Source organism: Cryptomeria japonica, chromosome 3 (genome assembly GCF_030272615.1).
Source record: "Cryptomeria japonica chromosome 3, Sugi_1.0, whole genome shotgun sequence".
Lineage (NCBI taxonomy): Eukaryota > Viridiplantae > Streptophyta > Pinopsida > Cupressales > Cupressaceae > Cryptomeria > Cryptomeria japonica.
In genome coordinates, this window is record NC_081407.1 from 685,169,379 (window position 1) to 685,181,345 (window position 11,967).

At 33.7% G+C, this 11,967-nt stretch overlaps 1 protein-coding gene across 1 annotated transcript in view; it reads left to right on the forward strand.

Annotated features, from left to right (window-relative positions):
• Window positions 1–10,857, forward strand: part of LOC131051115 (cytochrome P450 716B1-like) — a 126,259-nt gene extending 115,402 nt beyond the window's left edge. Inside the window, exons 5-8 of the mRNA XM_059217639.1 lie at window positions 916–1,089; window positions 9,398–10,080; window positions 10,239–10,423; window positions 10,495–10,857. Of these exons, the coding sequence (XP_059073622.1) occupies window positions 916–1,089; window positions 9,398–10,080; window positions 10,239–10,423; window positions 10,495–10,797 (1,345 nt within the window). The 3' untranslated portion in view covers window positions 10,798–10,857. The remainder of the gene's footprint in view (window positions 1–915; window positions 1,090–9,397; window positions 10,081–10,238; window positions 10,424–10,494) is intronic.
• Window positions 10,858–11,967: the final 1,110 nt, after the last annotated feature.

The following is an 11,967-nucleotide window of genomic DNA, read 5'->3' on the forward strand; positions in this document are numbered from 1 at the left end:
GTAATTTAATATTATATTACTAATAAGTGAAATAGAATTAGATCATATTATATTATATTTTATTATTTCTAATACAATCTCTTTTCTCAAAATTAAAATTAAAATCAAATTACAATTTACATATAACTTTAACCTACAATGTATATATTTCCAAGTTTCACTTATAATTCAATGACTATTTCTATTTTTTAAATCTTATGTATTTATCTAATTATATCTATTACTCTATTAAAACGACAAGTACTAGCCACTACGTGACACTTGTTTATAATCTAGTAGTGCTCATTTTCAAATATTAAAAATAAATTTCAATTAAATTTTAATACACTCACTTTTAATTAAAATTTGGTAACACTCTTGATTAATAAAAAACTAAAAAAACTTAGACATTAGAAAAAAAAAGAATAACACCCTTTTTTATTCATTAACAATATTTATTTATAATTTAATAACACACATTTTCACTCTATCTTTCTATTTTTATCTCTCCCCTTATCTCTCCCCTATCTATCCCTCCTACTCTTAAGTTTGCTATATAAGGGGAAACATATCAATGGTTGAGCCCTATATTAAACCTGAAAGCTTTGTGTATACTTACTCCACTGGAAAACTGCACGTGGTGAATCAACGTTACAATGAATGGTTGGTCCCTATTTTAAACCTGAAAGCTTTGTGTATACCTACTCCACTGCAAAACTGCACTTGGTGAATTAACGTACTTTTAACTGTTTCTTGCATTAAATTAAAATGCTTACGGTTTGGTTTCAGCTCTTAACTTCCCTACGAACTCCCCTCTTATCTATATAACCATCACCTCTCAACACCATCTTTGTATCGGGAGAAAGCCATGGACATCCTCACTACGAAGGCTTTAATCATTGGCGCAGCTTTTGTGCTCTTTTATTTTATAATTAGGAAGCTTGCTCATCTTTCCTCAAAAGCTTCTGCTAATCTTCCTCCAGGGAGCTTCGGGTGGCCTCTGCTGGGAGAAATGCCTCAGCTTCTGCTCTCTTTGAAAAGAAACAGGCTTCATGACTTTTTCAAGCGGAGAGTTGAGCGATATGGAGGACATATCTTCAAGACTTTCATGTTTGGACACCAGACGGCCATCTTCTATAGGGGATGGCTTAAACAACACACACTAAGCCTTTGACCGCTTAGGTGGCAGTTGTGGGCCCACTCCCTTTGCCAAGGTCTGCTTTCAGCCGTTTCCGTTTCCGTTACAAATTCAAACAAACATTTCTCCCGCGCAGATTTGGACGGATGGCTGTGGCGTATATGTTTGATCGCAGCCCGTAGTCATCTTTTATTTCGCTGTGTTTTGGCGGCCTACGCTGAAATGGGAGCTTTGGAACAGGGTTTGGACATCCAAGAAAGCGTAATGGAAGGGAATTGATTTGAATAGGGCGCCGCTTACTCTCCATTGAAGGGAATCAACACTGAAGATCCCTGAGCAGCAATAACAGAGAAAGCATACTCTCCATTCCAGGACCTTCAACATGGAGTGGGGCAAGCCGACTTAGCAGCAGCTATGCTGTCATCTTTTACCCCGCATGATTACATGATATGCACAAAATGCATTCCTTGAATAGGATTTAGAAGCTTTGAATTAAAAGTGATTAGTAGGAGTAAAGCCAAACACCGCAACCTCTGCCAACATCTTCACAGCCTGTGCGAAAATGGGAGCTTTGAAACAGGGTATGGAGGTCCATCACACAATAAACGGTAGAGCATCTTTGCAGATGTTGTAGCTGAAACTTTTCTGGCACACACGTATGTAGTATGTGTAAGCATAGAAAAGGAATGTGAACTGTTTGACAAAATGCAAACAAAAATTGTTTGGCAGAGGAATATGTAAAATGTTGAAGCATAGACAAGGGACCTGAACGGTTTGACATAATGGCTCAAAGAAACATGTTCTCGTAGATTCCCCTGATTGTAGGATATAAACAAAATGGATTGAGGATCTCTTCTTAGGTATAGGGAGTGCCAAAACACCCAATAATGGGCTGTAAAATCTCATAACTGTAATATCACTAGTGTGGAAGAAAGAAAACTTTTCTCAATCTGCTTTGTTGGTATTCACAAGGATGCCCATTTACTATATAACTCACCACCAAAGTGAATGAGCAATTCCATTGTGAATTTTAAAGTAAAATAAATGATGGTCATAAATATATGGAGTGAGAAGTAACTGACACAAAATAATGAGGTCAAAACCTTCTTGAATTAAATCAAACATGTGGGAAGTATCACTCTTACATAAGAAGTTGGAATGATTATAACAACATCAAGATTAAATGTATAGTTGGTTACATGTTTTGTTAATGCTAGGCCAACCATTGACAGCAATATGTGGCAATTAAAGATGGCAATTAAAGATGTTAAACTATCAAGTATACCAGTAAATTCATTCAAAGTGATATTTATTCTTCAATTGATAGAGCATCTTTTCTATATACATAGAATGATCAGCATAGAATTGGCCTTAATTATTATTGTGTCAATGTTACATGATTCAAACAATAAGAAACCAAGCAAAAAGGCTTCAACTTCTACTTCATTTGAAGATCAATTCCCTCAAATTAGCATAGAAACAAGCTTTTTTTTAGGATTTTCATGAGTAACGTCCAATTACTCCACCATATGATTTGCTAATATTATGCTTGATTATCATGCTTTTTTTTATTTGTATTGGAAATTGAGTGATTTCTTTAATGTCTAGTGTTGATACCTTCAATGATGAATATCTCATAGATTAAGCTAGTTTGTTGTTGGGAGATTAGAAAAGGGAGTGTATATTTTTAGATGTTCCTTCATTGATTTTTATAGGACTTTATATAGAGTGTAACAAAGGGAGATTTTTCAAAAATCTATAAAAGACTCAAGGGAAGCATTCTTAGGGGTTAATGCAATAAATATAGAATCAAGTTATTTTAGTACTTTTTGAATCTTTGTGCTTCACTACAAGCCACCGTGACTTATTTTTCAATGATATGCCAATATTACTAAAAGGAAACATGAAATCCATTAGGCCTTTGGGCTTTGTTTGAGTTCACTTTGAATAAATCCAAATTCATCTCCACTTAACAAAAGGAGACATTTATATTTGAATATCTTCATTTGGGTTAGTAAAGGGAATGGAATATAAGAAGTATATTTGCTCCTACAATCTTGAATCCCCCTCACTTGCAATAATTTCACTGAAATAGAAGATTGATTCAACTCTGATGGGTTTAGGATCAATGAGAGATTCTCCATTAGGAAATTTTACAAAAGTGTTTTTTCTAGCTCCTCCTTTCCCTAGTTATGTTGTTAAAAAATTTATGCTCTTTTCATCCTTAGCTAGCTAAATTTCTCAAGATTTTTACCTCTAGATTTTGTTTTCCTTTGCTTGGACAATTATTGATTTTGAGATAAAAGATCTTTCTCCATGAATTGATCCTAGTCCATCCCTCTAACTATGATAAATCTATTGAGAGTGTTTAGTTCCATTTTTATCCATTCTTTATCAACAAAGTGTTCTTGAAAATTAGAATTATTATTCCAATCTTTATGGATTTTTTAAGACAATGAGTTTTTTAGTAGAGCATACATATTGGTTATTCTTATTTCTATAAGCTCACTTCATCAATGTTTGACAAGATCTATGAAAGGTTGATCTTCAAACTACATATTTTTAAAGTTGAAGGTACATTTGGGCTTAAGATGATCTTCAATGAATTGTATAGTCAACAAAAGGTGATATTAAACCAAGCATATAATTATTTAAAATTTTATAAAATCATTATGTTCAATCCATTTAGGAAATATAAAATTAATATCCAATCTCTTTTCTATTTTACTTAAATTGGGCCTTTTGTTTCTCCATGTGAGTGTTCCATTCCTAGGTGTTAAATCTAAGAGGGTATTCATTTATTTATAAAGGGACTAAAATCATGACTAAATGTTGTATACTTCCCTATTTTTCATTTGAGGTTAATATTGTAGAAAAATATTCACATATCATGTATAATTAATTTATGAGTTTTATAATGTACCATATAATCTCCCATAGTTATCTCCTAATGGTGGGGCACTTAGGTCCTTTTATGGTGCATATAGAAAATTATAGTTTAGAGATAATTTTAGTTACCTAAAAGAGTTTCCAATTAATTATTTTGTTGATCACACCTACTTCGATAAAAAAATGAAACCATGAGAGGAACCTTTTGGTTTGATAGTTGAGGTATACATTCATGCTAAAGAGTTTCTCCCAATTTAAGGGAGCAAGCCATCTTGAAGAAAATGAATTGACCAATTTCAGTAAGGTATTTGTAATCTCGTTATTTCAAGTATAATACTTTATGTCATGGATAATTTTAATTGAGGTTTCCTTAGCCTCAACTAATGTTTTTTAAACCCATTTCACCATAGATTATAGGATATTCTATCTATTTTGTTCCAATAGATTTTAATTTGTAATGCCTGCATCATATTAGTTTTACGTCAATTCCTATTAGCAAGGAATCTACCAGAGCTAGAATTATGATGAATAACATACCACAATCCACCACAAAAAAGTTGCAAAGCTCCTAAATGAGTAGACACACTTGGAGAAAATAATAGAATGTAAGGGACACATCCCATTAGGTGTCCATATATATATATATGTGTGTGTGTGTGTGTGTGTGTGTGTGTGTGTGTGTGTGTGTGTGTGTGTGTGTGTGTGTGTGTGTGTGTGTGTGTGTGTGTGTGTGTGAAGTAGAAGAAGGAATAATAGGGAAAGATATACGAAAAGCCATGACTTTTCTAAATGATCATTACAATAGAATAAGTTGGTGGTTATCATTGAGAGAGAGAGTGAATTCTTATCCTAGTGGATAATCTGTGCAACTTGCGTGTTTATGGAAAGGAATCAGTATTTGCACGGAAGCTATAATACGAGCATGAGGATTCTACCTTCTTTTTTAATAATGTTATATATAGGTTATGTTGTTGCATAAGATTGATTTAAAGAAATGATTGAAATTGAATTATTCGTAGGATATGCATTCTTGAGTTGATAGAAACTTGATATTCCTTATGATACAAAATTACGTATATATATGTAATAGCTAGGATAGTATTATGCTAGATGAAGTGTATAAATATAATGTAGGAATGATTGATTTGGTTAAACCTGGGTTTAGGATAATCTGTGGATGGGAATAACCTAGATAGACATTCTATTATTTAACCTTGTGGAAAAGGTATGGGAATAGAATTAATGGCCAATTTACCAAATAGAAAAATCAAGTGGGTGGATATACGACTCTCACTTGAAATACTGGGTGACAAATTCTTTGGCCGAAGTAGTATAGGTTGCCACTATGTACATTATTGGTTCACTATGATCCAAGTTTACATACTAGATAGAGAACATCATACATGTAGATTGTAGCCAATGTATGGCAGCTCTAGTTATTTAGGACACAACAATATGCTCATAAGGTTGTATTATTATGAGGTCACCAAACCAAAATCTTCGTCAAAGGGTCGGGTCGGCTCTATTAGAAGAGGCACGAGGGACTGTGAAGTCTTGGATGGGTGGAAAAGCGCTTGAGTGATGCTCTTCCTCATTTAGTCGGTGGCCAGTATTTGAGGATGTATACCAAGAAGGACATCTGGACCATTTTGTATCTTTTATGTTTCTTTAAGCTCCTAGAAGCTTTATATGTATTCAAATATTCCTAAAGTAAATAGAATTTTGAAAGGTAAAATGTAAATGTATTCATATGTTTATGAATATGGTATTGTATATGATTCATGTTGAAATGAAAATTGAAAAGAGATTTATTTCAAATATGTATCTTATTTTTGAAAGGAAAGAGAAAAAAATTTATTACTTGTATTTTTGCAATGTATTTCTTTCATTTATGGGTTAAAAGTTCGTAAATCGAATGGGTAGAACAATGGGCATGTTACATTCAAACCATCATACTAATTATTTAAAGATATGAACCGAAGACACTAATATGCAACAATGGCTTTTAAAAATCCATATGAATGCCAAAACATATATACATAGATACTCTTTTTCCTTATAATATAGTTTTTATTGTATCAAATTATTTCATTTGTCCATATTAAGTATTTAACATCTTTGTTTTTTATATTAAAAACTGTAGCCAAAAACGAGGGGGCCGACCCATAGGAACAATTAGAAGGTCAGTGGCAGAACCACTGTCCTTAGATAATCAGCATTGTAGTAGCCTTTTGCCTCTATCAAAAACAAAAATCATTCTACGAGAGTTTATCAAAGATAAAGTATTACTAATCAGAGTTTTAGCCATTTTCCACGCAGGGCAATAAACAGAGAAGTATAAACAGAAGCATAAACTAGCCCTATCTGCCCAGCGGCTACTAGATATAGACAAAAACCCAGAAATCCTCCACATGCAGAAAATTATTTCTTTTTCCCATGGCTCTTCTTAGGGAGCAGCTTTCTAGCCCATTCCTTAGTGAGGAATTTGAACAGGGCTTTGTAGTCCTCGTCCTCCTTGCCTTTCCCTTTGGTCGTGCTTTCCTGCATGAGGCACAGAGTAGTAGTCGAGCATCGCATAACATTCAGAGAGAATTTGGAAACATCGTGCATCTTGGACTCCGCCGCCTCCAGTCTGCTGGTGATCACCTGCACATTGTCAGAGAGGGCCTCCATTTTTTTCTCCAGCTCTACCAAGTTGGTTTCCTCCTCCTCTTTCACGCTGCTAGCCTCCTCCACGACCATCATTTTTTCCGGCTTAAAGGTCAGGGAGGGGAAATTTGATGGCTCCGGACTCTTGGATGAAGTGGGGCTTTCTGAAACCCGGGTGGAGCTCACAGAATGAGGGGTCGGATTATGCTGGGCCAGGGGCATTTTATCAGTCGGAATGGAATTACCGGTGTCATGCGAGGAGGAAGGGTCTCTCAGATATTTTTTCGAGGGTTTAGAGGCCAGTCTACTAGAACGACGGGGGGTATTGGCTTCTTCGATAAATTCCATATCAGAGTCAATCTCTTGGATTTTGACTTTCTTGGGAGTTTTGACCTCCTCCGGGGAGTGATTTTTGGTTTTCTTGCTGCAGAAGCCAATTTCTGAGAGCCGAGGAGGGCTAGCATCATTAATAGCAGGAGGGTGGGTCGAAGGGCTGACATTCTAGATAGAGATGGAACGGGGCGGGCAGAGGGTGAGGTGAAAGTTATACAGGCGGAGAATGAGGCCCTGATGCAGGATGGGAAAATCTTTCCTTTTTTTCTTAGCTTCAGCTATATCCTTAACATTAACGTCCATAGAATGCAGCAAAAAGAAGGGAATGAAAATGAAATCTTTATTCCTCAAGTGGTTTAGGAAATGGAGATGGTAGTAGTAGAATATGCCATACCTTCCCTCCAGCATAAAATACTTCATCACGATATAGCAGACCTCATCCCACGGGTGAGGGAGCTCCTCCCTATTGAAGTTGCCCGCCCTCTTGATAGGGTTTTCGCCTTGGTGGAAGAATTGGTTAAGGCTAGTGGAATCCACAATACGGTTCTGTTTTTTTCCATTTCCTACCCTCCATAGAATTTCCGCAATACGGCTTTGTTTTTTCCATTTACCATCTTTGTTTATAATTAGGAAAACATGCATTTTATTGTTTTAGAAAAAAATGAGTAAACTTATTAGTAGTAATTTTTGTGATGTTATTTGTTAATTATTTTCAATGACTATTTTAAACAAAATTTAAATATAATATATATTTTTTAAAATTTTAAAAAAGTAAATATTAATTCGTGGTTTTATTAGTATAGTATGATGTTTTTCAATTAAATCAATTAATTTTAAAATTTGAAAAGAGTTTGCACAATTCAAACTATATATGAAATATTTTAGAAAAATAACACTTAAGATGCAAATTAATTACATAAATAGTATAAAGATAATAAACTAAATCAATAGATTTTATTGTTGATAATTTTTTCTTTAAATTTTGTATTGTTTAAGAATTTCACTTTTTAATTCTATGTACAAGAGTTTATTATAAATTCAACTTATAATTCTTTAAAACCAAAATATATCATATTTTATCAACCATTTGAAGAGTATTAAAACTTGGATTTGATACATGACCTAAAACAATGATGAAAGTGTACTCTTTGCAACATGCACTATTGTACCATGATTTCTCACTAATAGTATTGCATCTTACATATAACACATTGTTGTTGGTCATCCTTTTTCCATTTTTTTTCTCTTCTAAACATCAAAATTTAATTCACAATATTATATCTTTAAAATTATCCAACCATAAAGCTCTTAATTTTTTACCTTTTTTCTATGTCACAATACAACAATGTGTCATAATCTTTTTGAGATTACATGTTGGCATGTATTAAAACATGAATATATAATCCTTAAACCACATGTTTGACAAAGAAATGATTATATTGGTTTTAATGTAATTAGTCCTATATTAGTCTTTTGTATTAGTAATACCATGTTTTTCTTATAGATTATGTGGTTTTGGTTTGATGTATTTTTATATCTTTATCTAGTTTTCTAATGAATTTCTTTTTATGCAAATATTGAGTAAGCATATTTAAGAAAAAAGTAGATTAGAAATACAATTATTGAAAAAAATTATATTATATAAGTATGCTCAATAATTTATATAATTTTTTATATCTATTATGTTAAATGTGATATTATATGTTTGTCTTATAATGTTATCTAAATAATTAGATTTATGTCATCATTATTATTTTTTTCATGTATATTTACATCAAATCTAAATAATATTATCATGATTAATTATACATATAAACATAAATAAAAATAACCAAACATAAAAAAATTAAATCAAATTTAACAAAAGCTTGAATTTATTCTGACTATTTTGATTAAAATTATATTTAAGTGAAACATAATATTTTTCTGAAGAGACTTTTGAAAGAGAACACTATTGCACTCTTAATTAATGTGTTTTGCTGTGTTTAAGTGGACAATTTTGGTGCAAGATACCTCCGTGGTGTTATATTATACCAATCTTTATCACTGCATGCTATGACTGAGTGGTAAAGATTTAAAAACAGTTTTAGCCATCCAGATTGGAAAAAAGCCACACAGCATGGAAATTTTTTTTGACTTGTAGGTAATATCGAAACAGGGGAAGTGGAAAAAATCGACAATAACACAGAAGCATTAAATGATGGCTGCTAGGTAGATGTCTGACGTCTGCCATTTGCTTTGCCCAAAGCAATCAAACAGGCGGGAACACTGTTAATCGAATTTGAATGTTAACAGCGATAATTTTTTAACGGAAACGGACGGAAGTCCGTTGAGAGAGAAAGAATGGGCCCACAGCCACCTAAGCAGTCAAAGCTTAATGTGTGCTGTTTAAGGCTGGCCCTTTTATAGTGCTGAGGGCAATCGCTTTCTCTTCAACAACGAAAACAAGCTTTTCCAGCACTATTGGCCCGATTCGGTTAAATTGTTATTTGGAAACTCTTTACTTGGCATAGTTGGGGAAGAGGCCAATGATGTGAGGAAGATGCTGATGGCATTCTTGAAGCCACAGGCTCTGCAAAAGTTCGTGGGCAGAGCAGACGCCATAATTAACAACCACGTGAAGAGTTCGTGGTTTGAAAAGCAGCAAATCAAGGCCTTCCCTCCCATCAGGCGCTGCATTTTCGCTGTGGCCTGCAGTCTTTTTCTAAGCCTGAATGATGATACTGATATTTCAGAATTGTATAGTTATTTCACAGAATTGGTGAAGGGAATGACGCAATTTCCTCTAGATCTGCCGGGAACGCCATATCGCAAAGCCATGAGTGCACGACGTCATCTTCACCGAATACTCCAAAAGCTGATTGAACGGAGGAGAAATGATTTGGCGAGAAGATCTGCTTCGGGAGAAGAGGACCTCTTATCCTTCCTTCTCTGCAACGTAGCTGAACATGGAAATACACTTACGGATGACGATATTAAGGATAACATTATGCTACTCTTAGAGGGCGGCCAAGACACAAGCGTTGTCACTCTAGCGTTTCTGCTCAGAAATCTGGCTCTTCATCCTCACTGCTACACCCAACTCCACCAAGGTACATCTATAAACAATAGTATTCTGCATAGGATTTTCAAAAAAATTTCCCTTTCAAGATTGATAAAATGTAGGAAAAGGCTAATATAAAGACAATAATTGCATTAAAACATTAAGCCCGCAATCTCCTTATATTGTACTTTCAACTATCTATCGCAGAGCAAATGGAGATTTCTAGGGCGAGGGAAGGGCGCGAGCTAAAGTGGGATGACATTCAAAAAATGAAATACTCATGGAGAGCAACCCAAGAGACGATGAGACTTCATCCTCCAGCTCCTGGTGCATGGCGGCAGTGCATTGCAGATATCTCCTATAGTGGATACACCATTCCCAAGGGATGGAAGGTACCCTCTCAGCACTGTAAACTATTGGGAATTATTAATCCTTTGTTCTAACGAAGAATGCTTGGATGTAGGCTTGCTGGGTAGCATTTTCAACCCACATGAATCCAGAGCATTTTCCTGTTCCAGACAAGTTTGATCCATCGAGGTTTGAAGGGAGTGGACCACCTCCCTATACTTTTGTGCCATTTGGAGGTGGACCACGCATGTGCCCTGGGAATGAATATGCTCGAATGGTCATACTTGTGTTTCTGCACAACGTAGCGAAACATTTTAAATGGAGTTTGGTGGATGCAGATGAGAAAATTGTTGTTGATCCCATGCCTCGACTTACCAATGGGCTACCTCTGAACCTCCGTCCCCATTCCAATCAATAAGCTATAAACATTCCAAACAGATTTATCTATATTTTGGTTTGTTTAAAGTAGTGCTTATGTTCAAATAGACTTGATTGAGACTTTGAATAAATTAGCGATTGCAATTCAATCTATTTTAATATACATACTAATCAATAAGCTAACCAAAGTTTCTATCAAAGTTTCAAGTATATTTATTTATTAGTGTTTATGTTCAAATTTGAAATATTGAATAAATTTCTTGAGCTCTCTATCATCTTGATGATGAATCTTAGAGTGTGATTTGAAACAATGATGCAAAAAAATAGAAACAAAATCAAATTAAAAAATTATAGCAAAAAACATAATAGATTGTGGAAAACTGATATCATCATTAAATAAGCCACGAAGTCCAATTCAATCTATATGTTATCATTTATATTGATTAGATTTATATGTGTAATGTTTTTTTCTTTATAATAATGATATATATTTATTTATTATTATTGAAAAGGGGAAATGACTTTTCTTAAGCCTAATTTAGGTTATATGATTATAAAATTATTTTAGGTTAAAAAATAAGACTTGAATATTGATACTTTGATTCACTAATTATTAATGTAAATAAATAGTTGTATTTATCTTAATAATAGAAGAGCATATTAGAATTAATACATGTGGATATTAGACTAGCAATAATTCAAATAACAAAATATCTTTATATTATTATGAGATAAATATGGCTAAGACAAATGAATCCATGACTATGAAGATGTATTGCACCCAAGATCTTGTGTTATGTAGTCTACACATATATTTTCTTTCTTTTGCCTAGTGTATAGTAGTTTGCTTTCTTTTCTTGAATATTTGGAGACTTGGTGGTATTTAGAAATACTTTATAGACTATTTATTAGTTACAAGGATTCATTTTGTCCTAAATCAACCCTAAAAAACTAAACACTAATTAAAATAGAAATTGTCAATCATGCATATGCCTCTAAAATGATAATGTAGAGGTATGTTTCTTGTAGAGAAGCAATCAAATTTGCAAATGTGTTCCTTGATTCTTTAATGATAAGGAGACTATTATATGAATATGATGAACACATTGAATGAGTATAAATACAAAGGCATGGAAACATATTTCACAAACTTGTGTTTAGTTAGCCTTATGAGAGAAGGCTAAAGGTAGAAAGTTAGTCACATTTAAGT